The 19,454-nt window shown below is 39.7% G+C and overlaps 1 protein-coding gene across 8 annotated transcripts; it reads left to right on the top strand.

Moving 5' to 3' along the window:
• Positions 1–560: 560 nt before the first annotated feature.
• rnpc3 (RNA-binding region (RNP1, RRM) containing 3) lies at positions 561–14,257 on the top strand. Of its 8 annotated transcripts, none has more exons than XM_034212122.1 (16): positions 561–630; positions 1,180–1,336; positions 1,431–1,478; positions 1,591–1,700; positions 1,897–1,986; positions 3,454–3,565; positions 4,136–4,204; positions 5,016–5,158; positions 5,401–5,526; positions 5,871–6,019; positions 8,780–8,965; positions 10,397–10,491; positions 10,702–10,760; positions 11,473–11,605; positions 13,706–13,783; positions 13,927–14,257. In XM_034212122.1, coding segments are annotated over exons 1-15 (1,548 nt in total). In that variant the 5' UTR covers positions 561–628; the 3' UTR covers positions 13,775–13,783; positions 13,927–14,257. The 8 variants fall into 8 exon arrangements, 6 of the variants coding, with proteins under 6 accessions (XP_034068013.1, XP_034068012.1, XP_034068009.1 ...); XM_034212121.1 differs by having other exon boundaries at positions 565–592; XR_004568585.1 differs by having other exon boundaries at positions 580–630; positions 10,397–10,495.
• Positions 14,258–19,454: the final 5,197 nt, after the last annotated feature.

Below are 19,454 nucleotides of genomic sequence, written 5' to 3'. Positions count from 1 at the left end.
AGAAAATAATTCAAACAAAAGTATAACCTTTCTATACAAGACCCTTACAAATGAAACCTCTACATGTAAGAATACTGTTTTTTGTTTGTTGTATTAATCTATCTTTAAATTAAAAGATACTGCTACTAAACAACTGCGCTACACCAATATCAACACTTTCGGTAAGAGACGTATTTGAAAAGTAACTTATAAAATATATTTGCCATAGTTATAGATCATCTTATAAAAAAAATACAAACATGGGTACTTCACATCAACACACATTACACATTTAGAAGTACACTTTCTTATAATGGAATTTACCAATCTCATGTAATAGTTGCACTAGAGTGATTTGATTAGAGCGCCATTTTAACTATCCCCAAACATTCTCTGTGCTTTCAAAACTGTCTCTGCTGTTAACATGTTAAGCACATTTGGTTGAATGTGTGTTGGGATCTTATACAGTCTATGGTTGGGATTCAGAAAGACTCGTTAGTTCTCCTAATCCCTTGTCAAACTTGAATGTTACTACTCCAGTCCGAAAGGTGGCTCTGTTAGTTGTCTTCCGCCAGAAATCCGCAATAGAAGAAGAAGAGCCTGGCGGAAGTGGGTATGTTTACTGGCTGCAGCGGCAGGCGGGTATTTAATGTAATATTTCACTTCAGCTTTTAATTATTTGTTCAAACATTGTACTAATGGCTGCATTTAATGTCCTAGAGTCATACGATATGTTATAGTCAGCAACAAAAGGTAATAAGGAAAAATACATGCATGTGATATGAGCTTCGTTCACATAGCACGGGGCTAGGTCTGAGCTAGCCCAGTGTAGATGCAGCATTCAGTCTCTATTAAATACAAGGCAGTTTATATGATACAACAACACTTCGGCTTTGTAAGAAGTAATCATGTTGGTTTTTTAATTTGGCAGTGTTTGTTTTAAAAATAGCTCACGTGTCACAACATGTATGTTAATAACAAGTAATGTAAGAAAGTGTCTTACCCACTTATTATTGTGTTGTAAGACCACATCATTCATGTGGAGGGACTTGATGTCTGTGTTACCAATAATTACCTATTTAATAACTGTTTTAGTTGAATGCTTCACTTTGAAAAAGGTCTCTATTCATCTGGTCACTATTTTTCCCATTATTCCAGTAGTGTTGTGTAACTGTTTCTACTCTGCCTACTATCCTACAGGGAAATGGACACAAATGAGGACCTGGTCCAAACAACCAGCAGTAAAACACTGCTTATCCGACACTTACCATCTGATCTAAGCCAGGGCGAGAAAGAAGACCTGTTGAAGTATTTTGGAGCTGAGACAGTCAGGGTCTTCTCTAACACAGGACGCTTGGTAGGTTGTGCTTTACTGAAACTTAGTGTGAGCTTTTGCATCTATTAATTAATTGGAGCTGCTGTGTATTCTAATACGATGTTCATCTCCACAGAAACATGCTGCATTTGCAAGCTTTAGAAGTGATAAGTCAGCAGCAAAAGTGAGTTATTTATGCAATGTTTCTAGTTATATGACATTAAACAAAGCTTTGCATGCATAATAGAGGTAAATGCAATCTGTTCTTTTCCCAATCCCCATTTGATCTATTTCAGGCTCTTCAGAGGCTCCATCAATTAGAGATTCTTGATCAAACACTTGTTGCAGAGTTTGCAAAAAGCCAAGATCATGTAACAGTATTAAAGGACCCATCAGTTTCCGTCAGGTAAGTGTCCTAAATCATACACATTTGATCTACAACCACTGTAGTTATCAGAAATGTTACTTTGAACATGGATGTTAACCTCCCAGCTTTAGTGTAAACATATTCTCATCACATTTAAACTAAATCAAAAACCATCGTATACAGAACCAAGGAGGAGAGCTGCAGTTGAATCCTTTTTGTTTCCTTTTTTCTTCAGTGGAAAACAAGCCAGGAAGGAGCAGAAGAAACAGGAAACCAAACTACCAAACATTCCCCTCATAGAAACCGGCATTGCACCTAACCTTGGGTGAATGTTAAATACAAGTTCATTTGGAGTTGTGTTACAGTGTTGGTGTAATATGAGCTAATCTGGATGCAATGATAGCTAAATTGAACAAGGCATGCTGTTTTTATTTTTCGTTTTTTTTGTCTGATATATTTGTTAGAGTAAATACACAAGCCATGGGTCATTCTGAAGTGCATCACATTATTATATTATAGGCACCGTATTGAATTATAGTACTGGACCTCGCCCTGTCTTGTGAGGTTAAAGAATGGAGTTTGGTATCAGCCCCTATCTCCCTTTGCCAAATCATTACCCACCCGAGTGATACTAACTACAATTGAACGTGCATGTAAGACACATGCTGTCCAAACCTGGAGTTGTCCGTTTATGTCTAAACGCTGTCTGGAGACTTGCTGACAATAATCCTGGATGAGAATCTGGGAGCACTTTTCAGGGCCGGCAACTGCCTTGTGTCCAATTAAACGGGCAGGCCGTCTGTGCTGCCAGTTGGTGGGCCCAGGTGGTCTTTGATAGCTCTCGCTCCATCCTACCTTGTGCTCAGATAAAACCTGGAGCAGCAGCATCTCCTGATATGATGCGGTTAGCTTGATTACATATTTGTTGTTTAGCTGATCACTCTTAGCATCCAAAGCATTCGCTGGTAAAAAAAAAGAAAAAGAAAGTCTGGCACTGTGCCTGTTACTACAGCTGGGTCTAAAACACATCATTAAGGGCTTAATACACTACCTTATATTATAATTGAATCAGTGTGTATTGTAGTACAATGTGCACATTTTTACTTTCACATCCTATGTTTGGATATGTTCTTATTTTGTATTTATCATTTATTTTATTTCCCTCTAAAATGGACCAAGCTGTTACAAACCCAACTTGTGTTTTTCTGTAATTCATATTTTAATTGTCTTTTTAAGATTTTATCATGTTTTTTTTGATCATTTAAGTTAAATTAGTGTATTCTCCTATGCATAATTACCCATTCATCTAAATTGATAAATGATTAAATCTGTTTTAAATGTTTTCGATTGAACTAACTGACCTACTAGGATTTTCATATTCCTCTCAGTCCGAGCAGAACTGTCAACAGCTTCCTTTGTCACCCAGCCAAAAGGCAGATTAAACTAAATTCACTGTCACTTTAAGTCTTTGTTTATTAGGCCTCAGTAGATTTTGGTTTGTTCTCTTGTGCCACACAGAGTCTTGGCTTATAAAAGTTTTTATTACACAAGGACAAGCTTTGGTGCTGCTGACATGGCATGCTGGCCCCAACGTCCCTTAATGGCTGAGTTTCACATTCTGTTGGCTGAGTGCTTGCCATCTAGAGAATAAGCCACCTGGCTGGACCTCATATTCACGTGTCTCTATTATTTAGACATATTTTGTGAGTTGAGAATGTAATGTGTGTTGTTAAAATGCAGCTACAGAGTTTCCTTTGAAGTCATTTTGTTTTTTCCTTCCACTCTCCTACAGGTTGAAATTTCAATCGAATCCCACTTTGAAATATTTATACCCACCGCTTTCTAATGGCATTCTGACAAACATAACACACGCCCTCATCAGTGTGCCAAAGTTTTATGTTCAAGTGAGTAAATCCTGCTTCTTTTATATCATTTTCTTCTTCTCCCAGTTACCTGCAAGTCTTTGATATGCAGATGTTGGTCAAATGTGTAGATTGTACTTTTTACATTTCCCCTTTTTGTCGTGGGAATTAGTTAAAAGGAATGCAAATGTGACAGATTCATATTGTTGAATGTACAAAGGAATATCCCAGAGGTTTTTGAACTTAGTCCAGCCTCTTAAGATCAAACAGCAAACATTTGCCTTTTTTAAATTTCAATTTTGGGACCAAGTAGTAATAATAAACCATAAGTGGGAGGCATGAGTTATGGGTTTAACATTTCCCTGGGAGCCATACTGCCTGTGTTTTCAGTGCTGTTTACAGCGTTGGCGTCTTGGTGGTGCTAGTGTGTCGCAGAGAAGCCTCACCGCTGCTATCTCGCTTCAGCCTCTATCTCAGTTTTACATATGGAGTCACAGGCTGCCTGTCTGAGAGAAGCAGCATCTTTATATTACCAGCTTTCTGCCAGCTTTTGGTATGAATCATATAAGATACAATTATCACGGTCTCATTCTCATATCTCCAATTCAACAGGTACTACACCTGATGAACAAGATGAATTTGCCATGTCCGTTTGGCCAAATCACTGCCAGGCCCCCCATGGTAAGCTTGAGTGCATTACTGTTGTCTAAAGGAAAACAAGCTAATAACGGAGTAGTTTTAGGTGGATGGATAGAATGTATTTGATGTTAAGGCAATACTTTTTGTTATGGACTGGTAACATGTCTTCTTTCAGACTAGTGGGAAGAAACATACACAATACTTTTAGGTGTTTATTTTACTACACTTTTACTACACTACACGTCTATTTGCGGCTGTGGATTTATCCTTCATTTATTCAACAGCATTGAATAAGGCTCTTTTGAACATTCAAATAAACAATTTTAGAAAAACCTTTAAAACTAAATAGTTTCAATGCAAAATGTTTTTTCTCATAGCACTGATAAACACCATCTGTACAGTTACATTACTTTTTATATTCTTTGAATGAAGGGTTTGTTCACATATCATTTGAGTACACATTTTGAAGAAGTCCCCTGGGGCTCTTGTGATGTGAGCATTGTTTCCAGCATTTCATTACCCAAATGATTCATTTAGGAAATAATCATCAGATGAATCGATCATTAAAATCACCATCAGTTACAGCCCTATAAACTACACTTTTTATAAGTCATATATTATTTGTGTGGCTAATATTTGAACACAAGTAGTGCTTTCATTTAAACATAGTATCGCTCCACCCTACTGTGATAGTAAACATGGATCATGGCTCCATATGTATTTCACTTTGATATTTGCAAACCAATAAATCCGAGTTTTGACCGAGGCACCGCAGCAAAGACAACGCTCATGAAATCCGTCAGTTGAAGCCAGACTGATTGTAACCCTAGCCATGTTGCTTTGTTTCCTGTAGTATGAGCACCTGCCTCCTGCACCACCCTTCCCCATGCCTCCTCCCTTCCCTCCTGAATACCCCCCTTTACCCGAGGAGGACATGGAGATGTCCAGCGGAGAAGAATCAGAGTATGAGAGTGGGGAAGACGAAGACAAAGAGAGGTGCGGAGGAATTGGAGATCACTTATCCCTGCACAAACATTTGAGACTCTCATTTAGTTTTGCATTAAATCGACAAAGCCAGTAGATCCAGTGCCTTAACATGTCATTCAGAAGTAATAATGTTTCTAGAAACACAATTGGCTTGAGGGGAAATGTCTTTAAATTCCAATCGGTGGGCGATTTTCTTTTTTGTTCAAGGTAGACATTTGTGTCCTTTATTCCCTATGCGTGCTTTATTTCAGGATTGTTCGTCTGATGGGCCTGGTCAACCAAGCATGCAAGAGACCCTTGAGACCAAAAACAGCTTCAAAGAGAAAGAAGCCCAGGATCAAGGATCTACTCTACGCTCCCAAAGCAGACTCTCAGAGGTACAGCAAAGGCACTCATGCATGTCACAGTCCTCAAGCAGAGACAGTATTCACAGGCAGCTTAAAAAAGGAGAACAAAACCCTCCAGACAAATGTCTTCCTAAATAAAGACCGCCTTTAGTGGCTCAGAGGCTTATTGTTGCTGCACGCACACACACTCCCTTAATGATAGACCACAAACTCTGTTTCTGAAAATATAAATACACACACACCTCAGTGGGTTCGTGGACTGGGAAATATCTCTGGTTGACCACAACCCTTAAGCCACCCAGGTGCCGGTTTACTGTGGGCGCTTTTTAGAGGCTTCTGTTGAGGGGGGTGCTGTTTGTCTCTGCTGTCCTCAGTGCTCCCGTGCTGCAGCCCTCCGACGTGTTCGAGCAGCCCCCCTCCGCCGTGCAGAAGAAAATTGAATTCCACATTGCGGTTCCAGAGGCGGCGGCGGCGGCGACAGAGGAGGGGAGGGAGCCATGCCAGTCTGAAGATGAAGGCAGAGGTAAGGGACCTTAGATCTTCACCTACTCCAACGTGTGATCACTTTCATATCCACACACAGAGAAAAAAGTACATTCAAGTTTTTTTAGAGCCCAAAGTGATGTCAAAGTACTTATTTCACGTTGATTTAAACCAGACAAAAGCAGCAGTTCCTCCATATTTAAAAAGCTTTAATCATCTGTTATTTGGGCTTAAAAAGGCGATTAATAGATTATTACATATTTTCTCAATTATTCGCACATTTTTGCACTAATCTTGAATTAAATCCAGTTAGCAAAGTGAAGCCAGAAATCAAGTTTTATTTATATAGCACATTTATAAACGATTTTTGGTTGAGCCAAAGTGCTGTACATATAATAAAAATAGCCTACAGTAGAGACACTTTACAGCAAATACAACAGCACAGATTGTTCAGAATATCAGTATGAGAAAAACGACCCCCTCTGTCCTTAGACCCTCTGTCCTTAGACCCTCTGTCCTTAGACCCTCACATCGTACAAGGAAAAACTTCCAGAGAAAACCCACAGTTTAAGGGGAAAAAATGGGAGAAACCTCAGGGAGAGCAACAGAGGAGGGATCCCTCTCCCAGGACGGACAGACGTGCAATAGATGCCGTGTGTAAATCGAAGAGATAATACATTTTACAGCATATAGACCGAATGTTATGAAATGCATGTGTCTGTAATAAGAAGATGAATCCACGAGAATGTCAGCTACAATCCTGTGAAGCCATCAGGGAAGCAGCATGACGAGACCCAGGCAGGACCGCAGAGACAGGTTCAGCCACGACCCGAAGTCCACGACTTAATCCAGAACTCAGGATAGAGGATCCAAGACACAGGACTACAGCAAGAGGATCAGCCTCGACTCCGAATCCCGGCGTAGATATAGATACAAAACAAGAAAAAAAGATTTGGCTGGGTTAATCGGAACAAGAGAATACACAGACACAGACAGAGAGGGAAAAGGTCATTGGATAAAAGTTATTCTTCATAACCCTCTAGAAAGATCTCATGAACTTCCCCACTCAATCTATCAAGACCCGAGCAGTTCTATTAGATATAGATAAGAAACAGAGAGAGGGAGCAATGTTGAGTATACCAACGTTTTATGTTAGATATGTATAGTATGGGTCCTCCCCAGCACATAGAAACTGCCAGATGCTAACCTGCATATGATGGGCAACTTGCACAATTATCATACGTTGCCTTAATTGAAATGAATGGCATTATAGCCTATTTAAACAATACTTTAGGCGGTCATTGAGAATGCTGAATCCATTTCTAACGCATTTTCAGGATAAAAAAATGGTAGTTTTAACCAGAAAGTGGCCATATTTGTAATCCTGCCGGGCTGACTTCATGTCAACTGACTAATAACATAAAGTTTCAGTTTTCATTTTGAATGATATCCTCTGTTTCCTATCTTTTATTGATTATATGTGTCTTTGGGAAGACCTTAGCGAAGTGAATCTATAAACTCAATTCACTAATTATCAGTAAGTAACACAAAAAGGCCTATTTTACAACTGGCTAGTAAACATAAATCAGAGGAATACTATAGTCTGCACACACATTGGGGGAACAGTATAAAAAGAGCACTGCCTCTCGTCTTTTGAGCAGGAATGTGAGGATTTGATTATTGCTATACATCATGTTTATTATCACATTGTAGCACAGAAGGTGGTTTGATACTCCTATTGACATAAGCTAAAGCCCTTAACATGGATGAAGTCAGAGCCGAGTGTCACACAGCAGTATATCACAGCAGAGAAAGTCGCACAGAAAAGGTTTTACCTTTATCTGTATGAGGAAATGTCATTGGAGGCACAGCCTGTGTTACTTGTCAGCTGTGCAGTTCCTCGTCTGCCTTATCTCCCTTCTCTCTAGCTACAACTTCACTCCCTGGCAAGCCTCTGAGAAGTAAAATAGATCTCAAAGTCAAACACAAAAGATTTCCTAAAGGCAGGGAAAGATAAACTATGACAGGTGGCTTTTTGGATTAGTCTTGTTTTGGGGAAGGGGCTGTGTGTGATCCGATAAACAAGCTAATTAAATAGAAAGGGGAGGCGGGAGGTGGGGGACAGATAAGGAGGAGGATCATTTTGAAAGCACTGATCTAGTTCTCTGCCGAGAGTGTATCAGAAAAGCTCCCCAACGATTCTCGCTCCGGTGCACACACACATACATCTTCCTCGGATTTGTACAGCCTCACTGCTCTTAGTAATTCCATCTACTACGTGTGTGTGCTCCTCAAAAGTCTGCCAGCGTTATCCCTCCCACTGTCTTTCAAACTCATGTTTGCAAAACAGGAATGGATTTTGATTTGATTACAGTTCCTAATCTGACACACATTGAATGTGCTTATGCCTCTCTTCAAATATCATGCTAAAAGACGGCATTTCTCACATTAAAGCAGAAACTAAAATCTTTATTTTTGACTCGTTTAGTTTATAATGCCGGCACGGTTCAACATTATAAACATCAATATGGTGAATTAGGATTTGCTTCCACTCTCCCGTCCTGAGTTTGTTTGGTTTACTGGAGGATAAACACTGTGGAAGTGATTACTTCACCATCTGCTTTTGTCAGACACTTTGAAAACTTCCATGTGTAGTTGTGCTGGAGGGAGAGTGTCTGTTCTCTCTCATAAACACATACCGGTAAAATGAAATACGGCTCAGCTTCTGCCAACATTTCTTCCAAAAGTAATATAGTTACAACATGATCAAGTGTTTTGGAACTTGTGTGCCCCTTTTTAGAAGTGGATGAGTTGGAGCCCCCCCCCAGCAGTGGTCAGGAGGTGACAGAGTCGGAGGGTTTTGGGAAGCTTTACCCCAGCACTCAGGCGTCCCGACAGGAGGAGGAGCACAGTGACGACGAGGAGGATCTCCCCTCTGATGTCATCTCCAGGAAGGAGCTGGAGAAAGGACGGCTGTCAAGAGATGGTATGCCCCATATTTGCATGCTTTTTTGGGTTTATTCTGGGGGGTTTTATTTACTGCTACCCTAAAGACACGGATGTTGGAATCAGGAAAGGGATTTTATTGCCCTAAGGATAGGGATGCATATCGTTGACTTTTTTACGATACCAATACCGATACCACTGAACGATACCGATACTCCACCGATACATATCGTGATACTTTGAAAATGTATCATCCCACAATTACTCCCATGAAGCGCTTTACGATATAGTTAACATGTCAAATGAATATTAAATTCAATTGTGGGACTTCTTGGACCTTTTAGTTCTGAACAAACAATGAAAGATACATAACAAATATGAAGAAAACCGATTATGGAATATCTTTTATAACCCCCGCCATCAGGTGTGCCGCGTGAATAGCACATCTTGTCAATGCAAACAGACCGTTATAATTAATGTTAAACCTGAGATTCGACTAGAGAACAAATACATAATAGAATAAAGGTCATGAGATCTCGGCATTGCACAAACAAACAAATCTCATCTTTAAAATCAACATTTACCTTCATGGTGAGAGAAAACAAATCCCATCACAGTTCATTTGTGGGACTTTTACCTTTCTAGTATTGAACAAACAAAAATACATAAAATATGAAGAAAAACGATTATGCAATCGAATTTATAACACCCGCCATCACGGGCCACGGACTCACTTTTAAAAAAAAATTTTTTTAAAAGTATCGAAACCGGATCTGATTTCGGTACGGTATACCGTAGCCACCAGTAACCGGTATTTCGGTGATACCGGTATGCATCCCTACCTAAGGACCAACAAAACTAGTCTCAAAATGGGAAGTAGTGGCAGGAAAGTAGAAAAACGAGTTGATTGATAAAATGAAGGAATAAGTTATTCAGGTTATGGAATACTAACCCAAGAATGATTGTATTCATGCTGTTGATCCTGTACAACAGTGACCTTTTTAAACTTTTAAAATAAAAATCATTTTCCTTTAGAACCATTTTCTTGCCTCTCACAAATCCTGTTCTTTATAGAAATGATACAAGATGAATGTTTTGGTTCTTTAAAGTAATATCTAAAACTCAAGTCTTCACTACAATAAAACCACATTTGATGATTACTTTTTTTCTGTAATGTAAATATTGGAACAAGTACTGAGCTAGAAATGTATTTGTGGAAATGTAAAACATGTCTTAACGTCCATTAATACAGCAAACACCAGCTGAGTCTCATATCTGAAAATATCTGTAACCATGGCCAAATCACTTTGTATCTCGTTCTTCAGTTCAGTCTATCTTAAAACCCTTCAGGGATGTTATTGAGTTTAGACTATTTAGAATGTACCTTTGCTCAGGTGATGATCCCTTGTACCTGTTTTTGAGAGCCACCTTGCATCACGTTTCTTTTTCTTCTTCTCTCCTTTTGAAACAGAGATAAAAAGGATGTCTGTTTATAAGAATTACGACTCGGGTGAGCCAACCTGCAGACTGTACGTGAAGAATATCGCAAAGCAAGTGGAAGAGAAAGTAGGTACATTTATAGCGCTTGACCCACTTTGGGTTACTGGATATGAGGCTTATTCTGGAGTTTTCATTTATTGCTTAAGACTGTGCATGTCATCGTATGTCATTCGGTGTTAAAGTTACATTTTGCTGTGGGTTTTAAGATGACTTCTCCTTGAACAAAAGACATATATATTACATATTCTTTCCTGATATTCGTCATTTGTGTTACAGGACCTGAAGTATATCTATGGCAGATACGTCAACCCTTCATCAGAAGCCGAGAGAAACATGTATGTAAACAATGTCTTTATCTCTTATCAACGTCGCGTGCCCTGCCTTTCATGAGCTATTTTTATACGCTGGCAATTTGTCACTTTCCTCTGAGAGTTTTTAGTAATTCATGCTGACTGCGTGTTATGTTATTAATAAGTATCTAACCTGACATGGAGATCATGAGGGACATTTAATGTTTGTACATCAGCATTACTTGAAATGAATATTCCACCTGAGTCATCGAACCGAGCTTATGTTTCGTAGAGAGCCAAACTCTGAACGCAGATGTAAGTGATAAACGTGAAGATGCAACTCTGCCAGAAAAACAGTTTGCCCTTTGGTAACCCATCACTGTTTGAGGGTAACTTCAGTTTATAATGCAACTTTCTTATCATTAAACCCGTGTGCAAGCATGTCCTTTTGTCTGCTAAACTTAGACTTCTTATAGGTTGCATGAAATAAAGAATTGCGATTATTTTTAAATAACGCAATTAAGATATGATCTGTACCAAACAGATGTTTTTTGAAATAATGATGGGACCTTCTCTGCAGCACCAAAATAGTTGATTCACAATGAACAGGAACATTTGTATTAATTGTGCAGCCCTATTTTCTTATACAGAAGCAGATGGCCTTTGCACCTGTAACACTGGTTTTATCTACGGTATCATGTTGACTCGGCTTTAATCCTGGAGAGATAATGATGTGTCTGTGCTTTTTTCTCCTCAGGTTTGACATTGTGTTAATGAAGGAGGGGCGGATGAAAGGGCAGGCCTTCGTAGGACTCCCCAGCGAGCAGAGTGCCGAGAAAGCCCTGCGGGACACCAACGGCTACGTTCTCTATGACAAACCCCTCGTCGTCGTATCCTTTTACCTCTCACATGAACAAGAAACAAGGACAAGATTTTCTAAGGAGTCGAGGCCTGGGTAGGGTTTGGTTATTTGGGGCAGTTAGACACAGATTTGAAGTATATACAATTGTTATTTTTACTGCAACAATATTTGATCAATTATTTAGACACATTTGAGGAATGGTCTAGAATTGAGACGCCTGTTATTGAGGGAAAAAAGTCTGTGGTTCTACTAAGTTGCCCTAAAACACAAAACAAATATATTGGTGATGCACATAGCAAGTCGGGGCTCATTTGGTTGTGTAATATCAACTTCCTGTTCAATATCAGAAGGCCATTTTATTGAATTAATGAGGTATAAACTCTTTGCCTACACCGTTTTGTGCAGTATATTATATTACATGGAAAGTGTCTCACACAAGTGACCAATTAAGAGCTGGTATCTATACCAAGGAACAGGATCAGATGTCACTGAACATACACAAAGGAGCAGTTAGGAGGTGGTGTTTGGGTATAATAAGGTGGGCACCTCCATCACAGCAGCGGTGTTGGCTTTGGTCCTCCGTGCCTTCAGGAGGATGAGCGCTAATTTTCTGGCAGCCCCAACCCTCCACCTGCTGCTCCTCGCCTCCGCTCCCATAATTACACATCAACCTTTGAACTTGTCAAACGGAACACGGCTATTGATTTTGATGCCGTTTTAATTTGCATCCCATAACCAATTAGCTCGGCGACAGCATATTAGTCTTTGAGTTCAGAGAATGAACCGCCAAGTCTGCAGCGTGATTTATTAGTTTGAGATGTCCTGCATGTGGCTTTATTCAGTGGCAGGCTTCTTTGCTGGAGTAAGATGTTAGAGGAAACGGCCACCATAAATATTTTAGAAATGTTAACAGCTATCATACTTTACATTTTCATATTTTTTCATAATCAAAATAGAGCACAACATTGATTATAAGCATAGACTATATATACATTATTATTTATTATGTTGTTGGTTATAAGCTGCATTTGTAGTTTGTAGTTTCTTTCCATTTAGAGCAGTGCTTCTCAAAGTGTGGTCCGCGGACCACTGGTGGTCCGTGAGCGCCCCCTAGTGGTCCGTGAGTATATTGCTAACATTTCACATTTTAAATAAATAAATAAATGTAAGTTTTCCGCACTCTCGCGGAAATATCTCCGCAATGGAGCGAGCTGAAGTTTCAATTGCATTATATAGCCCAGCGCAACACCTTCATTACACATGTTTTCACTTGTTTGTACCATTTTCAGGCGATTTGTAATCTGTTCTAGAAAAACGATGTGTTTTTGGATATTTGTGGAGTTAGGTGGTCCGCGAGTGTTTTTTTATTGGTTACGTGGTCCTTGGTATGAAAAAGTTTGAGAAACACTGATTTAGAGCATCAAAAAGTCAGGTTCATGTTAGTACAGATGTCTTTTTAAGCAGTCAGACGACAGCCGGTCCCAGTTCAGATTCCCTGTAATTATTTTTTCAGTGCTAGCTAGAGACTGCAGTATGGCACTTGCCAGAGAATCCCCGAACAGCCTGCTACTGAAATGAGCGAGCCGGAAGAAAAACCTGCAAGGAACACTAGTTGTTTAAAGTGTAAGGTTTATTATGAGACAACACTCCAGTGGCTCCTCTCTCCCTTTATTGAACCTGCCACATCTGCAAAGCGTTTCAATCTATGTGAACAACATTAGCTGTCACTTAGTGAGTTCCAGAAAGCAGGACACCAAAACTCTCAAAAGGTCTGTTTTTGGTCAGTCGGCTTGTGGCATTTATGAACCAACAGCTTCAACCTTTCCTCAGATTGAATTCATGCTCCAAACCACATGAGAAAAAAACATGACCGTATATGAGCATGATACGAACTATGACTTTCCTTCTGTGAACCCTTGCCTACAGCTGAAAGTGTCTTTTCAGTGAGGTTGCCGTTTTGGTTTATACTTTCTGTGGTGCTATCGAGTTAGGGTTAACATTTGATCATTCTCAAAATAAAGAAGGAGATTATTTCTCCTTGAACTGTGAATTTAATCAATTCAGAATAAACCTTTGCCCATTTAATACAAATGCTTGCTTCCTACAGACCTTAACTTAAAATTCACAGCAATTTGCCAGATCTGCCAGACCAAAGGAAGACACCACAGTTACCAAGAGAGGACCAAAACAAAGGTGAACCCTACAGGTGAGTAATGTATTTGGTGACCTGCAAAAAACCACATTTCTCATTATGTCATAGTGTTTCTGTATATATACTGTAGAACAAGCCTTTTTATTTTTGTAATGGTGTTTCTTTTTACATCTGTGTTTACACTTTATATATTCAAGATGCCATGGCTTGATATTGTGGCCCAGCAGAACCATTTGTATCCTTATTGTGGCATATCCTTTGGAAGAAAAAGTAAAGGAAACGGGGGCAGTTTATGTGTAGTTATTGTGGCACAATTGGAACTTGAAAACAACTCCACCTGTTTTGTAGTCTAAATTTAAAAAAGACTGAGTGCCTTTCTTTGTTTCTGTAGCTACAGTATGTCACTTTGTTTAGTGGTATTTTGGAGCTCCTCTTTACACTTCCCCTGTTTGACTGAATTTCAGGTGATGGTCGTCGGATGTCATCTTCTTCTTTTATTACTGAATAAAACATATTTTATTAAGATAACTTTTGTCTTGTTTTCTTCCTGTCACAGCTTTGAACATATGTCAACGTTTGTGGGTACACTTCAGTCATACTACCATACATAATTATCTTTAGTCCCAAACTTGCAGCAGAGTAAACACAGACAGGAAGGTATAGCAGATCTAGATTGGCTCTGCGGCAGATGGTAGGCTGTCAACACGGTGGAAAAACCACAGTCCTGAGGAGACAGCAAACAAACCCAAACAGACTGCAGTCTGGGCAATTGCTAGGGCTTGGTTAGCTTACCTTTACGATCCCTGGCTGGCCCCATCTGTGTGATTATAGAGAGTAAACCTCGGAGGGTGAACTTCTCCCCTTGGTAGCTATCATAACTAAAGACTTCAAAATCAAATCTGGTTTTTTAACCTCCTTTGGTGTAAGCAATACTTGGAGTGTACTGGGTGCGTGTCAATCACAGCCAGATATAAAGTTTGTGCTGTCTGATATTTAGACATCACAAGAGTGAAAACATTACATTTCTTTAGTGAACGCCTGTTCAACTGCGTTCAGTATAACACTGCTTTGGTGGTTTGACCACGGACATAAAAGCAGCCGCATGTTTTTATTATGCATAAGGTACTTGGAGTTTGTACACTGTATCTTCCTTTATTTAAGCTTGGGCTGAAAAAAGATCTTGATTCTCGGTTTGCACAGAAATGTGAGCATAAGAGAGACTATGCTGGTGTGTATTTTCCTAAGAGGAGGATTTGAGCTTGCTAGTACACCTACAATAGTATCAGTTAATCACACTGTAACCAATGCAAGGACATTTCTACCTTTTGGACACTCAACATTTTTTAGAAAAACATGTTATAATAAATTATAAAAGTGTAGTTGTAACTAAATTGTTGCAAATTGTTTGCAAATGCTGTTATGATTTTGAAAGAAAATCACTTTTAACACTAGGATTTGAATGAATGTTTTGGTAATTTAGAATGGATTATTTGCAGTGATGGCTTAGTCTTTCTTGAACTGAGTAAGTCTTTGAGACAACAAACCCGCTCTTACTGAATGTGATGAATAATCATTTAATTTATCCCTCATAATGAATCAAACAGTCGTTACCTTCACAGGACCTCACATCCGTTTCTCCCACTTTGATCTAATTCCATTCAGTTATATTTATGTTGCAGCTCAGGAAGCTCAATAAACACAAGTCCATTTTGTATCCCTTTTTAGAATATGTGAAATATATTAAAGCCTAGGAATAATTCAGAAAGCAGCCATGATACCAGCAGCTATTTTAATTAACTGACTAACCAGAAGGCACGCAGCGCTTTGTGTTTAAGCAGGAACATCCTCACAGCTTTTGTCTTGGAGGCTTTGTTGTTACACATGTCCATGTTCAGATTTGACAGCAGGGGGGGGGGGGGGGGGGGGGGGGAGTATTTCAAAGAAAGTTGTCTCCTTTTGAAGAAGCACTTCTGAGTAACTCCATGTAATCCATTTAATATAATGTTTACTTATTTAAAATGGTCATAACATGCTTCCTCTCTCCTCTATAATGAAGATTATTTAGCATCACAGTGGCGAACCGTGGCTATCACAACTGGACCGTCTGTAGACACACCACCTCCTCCTCCTCCGCGGCATTATAATGTCCGTCTTTTCACTGAATTGTCGTCTTGAAAAGGGTACTCACAACAATTCCGCAACAACTTCATCTTCACCTGTTGCACTTGTCATTTCAACATTAAAAACAATAAAACTGCATGAATTGCTTCGTCGCATTCATGTAGATCCTCTGTCTCGAGCCAGTTAACTAGCGGGCCTTCTAGAATACTCTGGAACCGAGGGGAAACTCTGAAAGAATACGCCCATTGGCTACAAATCAATATCTGATTGGTTGATCAAACTGTCAGTCCAAACGTACGCTCTCATTCAGTCCAACGGCCAGGGCATCCTATCAAGGATGTAGAATACCTTGTTGAAGGATGTTCTACCCAGAGACCCAGAACAAGATCTGATTGGTTGCTTTCTTTTCTAACACAAAACCACTGAAATGCGTAGTGCATGGGTGGGGAACCTTTTTCCTCTCAAGTGCCATTTCAATGTTTTCAACATCCTCCGAGGGCCGTACAAATTATTGACCTAGCTTAAAAATACTAAAATCCCAGCCCACTCATTTCACCTTTCTTTCATGCTGTGCAAAGAAAAAGCAACCTCTTAATCCAGATATCTTGCCATGACTCACGCATGCACGTGCACGGTTGTGGCATGACCACCAAAACAGAAAGATATGGACACAAGATGCAGAGATGTTCACAAGTCTTTTTTTGCAAGTCCAAGTCAAGTCTCAAGTCTCTAAAAAATAAAAGTCTCATGTCTCTTCTGGTTGTAATAAGCCTTCTATTGCCTGCTGCTATCCAGTCTGTTAAGAATACTGCACAGCTATATCTAAGAAATTCAAAGCATGTACTGTATTATTATCACTCCTATATATATTAGCATACAGTATCAGTACTGATTAGTTGTTTGTTATATGATCACTTTAAACAGGCTATTGCAATATGAGGACAAACATCACAGTTTAGCTAAATGCAAACAACTTATAAGCAAAACACTTCAGAATCAGAATCACAAATACTTTATTAATCCCCCGCAGGGAAACTGTGCTAAAAGTACTTAAAAGTAAACATTTGTTCTGTGCCATTTGCAACTAAAAAACTATTGCTGCAATATTATCTGAAATATACTGAACTGGTGATATTAAAACATGACCTGTTCCAAAAGAGATATCTACCATTAACACCATTTACCAGCCAAATGCTGGTAAATCATGCAAGTGGCTGGTACTGTATGTTGCACGCACCAGCCAAAAATAACAATGGCAATCTATTGAGTGGCTGGTAACATTTCAACATTCACTAGGCTAGCCATTTGGCCAGTGGACAAAACTGTTAAAATTTGACCTCTGAAACCGTATTGTTTAATTACACTGGGTCTCTAATGACATCTTTTAAGTCTACTATAAATAAACATATTCCTCTATCCTCTCACTCAAACCCAGTGTAATGGTAACCTGATAAACCTGTAACATTAACGTTACGTGGTCAACAATAAACCTGTAACCTGCCTATAAACCGACAGATGTATTTATGTATGTAACTATGTATTTTTCTACGTTTAACGTTAGCCAGTAGATGGTGGCAGCGGAACGTAATGATTAACGTTACCGACCTTTTTTATGTCATGTCAAGAGTTGGATGTCAACGCCACTCAACGCAAACAAGTGTGACAAGCAAACATTCACTCATCTTTACAAATATTCAGTTACAAAGCTAGTAGCAAGCTAAGTTAACATTACATAGCTGATGCTGAGCTAAACATGTTTGCTTACCGTCCATATGCGTTAATGTGACTGACCTCTCCGGGTGAGTTTTCAAGTGCCTGATGAAATTTGACATTGTTGCACCAGCATCCTTGATTTTAATATTGCAGACTTTGCAGTGTGCGCTCCTTTTGTTGGTGCCGCCGGCGTTTTGTTCGAAGTTGTTATAGTTGAACCTAATTACAAGCGGTACAGCTGCAGGTGTGCCGCCGGTCGCCATGGTGTTACCATGATGTTAATGTTAAAGGTGGGGTAGGTAAGTTTGAGAAACCGGCTCGAGATACACTTTTTGTTATATTCCATGGAATGCTCTTAACATCCCGATAGCCGGCCCGGCTAAAGTAACTGGATGGCCTACCTGCCTGTCAGCCTTTCCATCGGGGCACAAACTTATCTCGTGCCCTCATTGGTCATGTGCGCGTTCGTGTGTGTTGGAGGAGGGGCTCTGTGAGGAAGTGGCAGATTTTCTCCGGTTGTGTATTTTCAAATTCTAGCGATCTCGAGCTGGTTTCAAACACTTACCTACCCCACCTTTAATACGCCAAAAATAGAAAACACAATGATTGTTCACGAGTCCCAAAACACGAGTCCAAGTCGAGTCTGAAGTCTTTTGAGCAGGAGTCCAAGTCAAGTCTGAAGTCTCTGTGTGTGCGACTTAAGTGCGACTCGAGTCCGAGTCACAGACTCGAGTCCCCATCTCTGACAAGATGAGTGCAAATGTATTTAGACTCCTATCCATGTGAACATGATTTAAGTGTGGGGGGGCCGGGGGGACCTAACCTCCTCTAGGGGGGTCCGGGGGGCATGCTCCCCCGGGAAGATTTGTTTTTTTAAATGTTGAAGTTAAAAGCATCAATCTGGTGCACTTTGAGAGCAACATTAGGAGCTCTATGGATACATCTCTCAACACCCAGATGAAACACAACTGTAAGCAGATTTTCTTTTTCTTTATGGGTATTTTACAAATCACTCTCCTTTCAAACTGTATTCTTGTTTATTAATAACAACTTTTTTTACTGTCATATAGTATTTTATACCTGTTTACTTTATTCTCTTATTTGTTTTATAACTATAATGATCATATAAAGATGTGCCTTTACCTCACTGGTTGTAGAAAAAGCTTCTTATATTCGTTAGCATAGCTAGCTAACCAGATGCTAATAACAACAAAGTTATTGACTGTATGCTCAGTATGACAGATGAACAGATCGCCACTGGGTTTACAACTAAGACACGCAAAAACTGCAGCATGTGTACGGCTCCTTATGGGTACTGCAATTTTTGGAAGTGCCGGAGCGGAGCGGCGTTCTGGTGCTCTCCGTCAGAACTGCACCCCTGTCGGACGAGACATATACCACGTGATGACACGTTAGGCTTGTGTTGTGTTCAAGGACCCTGACCTTGGCCAGGAAAAACTGGTACTCACTTGTTTAATTATTTTGCGGTCTAGATTTCTTTAATTTTTTTCTTTTTTGCGTGTGTTTATAAATTACCTCGAGGGCCACACCAAATGGTATTGCGGGCCGTATACTGCCCGGGGGCCGGAGGTTCCCCACCCCTGGCGTAGTGCATGGTCCGCGAAGGACAAACACATCAACGTCTCACTCACTGTCATATTACAGATCAACAACACAGATACGATTCTAATTTATTCATTTTATATACATTTTATTTATATAATTAAATCGATTGTTTTGTTTGTTTTATCTGAGTGTTCCAGGGTATTCTCTGAATAGCTTGAATGCCCTGACGGTTCGCCACTGGATTCACGTGAGAGCATAATTACAATGGCAGGTGTGTTTGTTATGTCTTCAGGAGGGATAATTGACATACATAAACAATTATATT

Source organism: Gymnodraco acuticeps, unplaced genomic scaffold (assembly GCF_902827175.1).
Source record: "Gymnodraco acuticeps unplaced genomic scaffold, fGymAcu1.1, whole genome shotgun sequence".
Taxonomy (NCBI): Eukaryota; Metazoa; Chordata; class Actinopteri; order Perciformes; family Bathydraconidae; genus Gymnodraco; species Gymnodraco acuticeps.
Note: the sequence above shows the minus strand (reverse complement) of the source record. Positions and strands in the feature narration are given on the sequence as shown.

Bases quoted from the DNA above. Each gene is read 5' to 3' on its own strand.
- rnpc3 (XM_034212122.1), top strand. The intron at 6,020-8,779 runs GTAAGGGACCTT...GCCCCTTTTTAG, and splicing joins GTCTGAAGATGAAGGCAGAG to AAGTGGATGAGTTGGAGCCC. The intron at 10,761-11,472 runs GTATGTAAACAA...TTTTCTCCTCAG, and splicing joins TCAGAAGCCGAGAGAAACAT to GTTTGACATTGTGTTAATGA.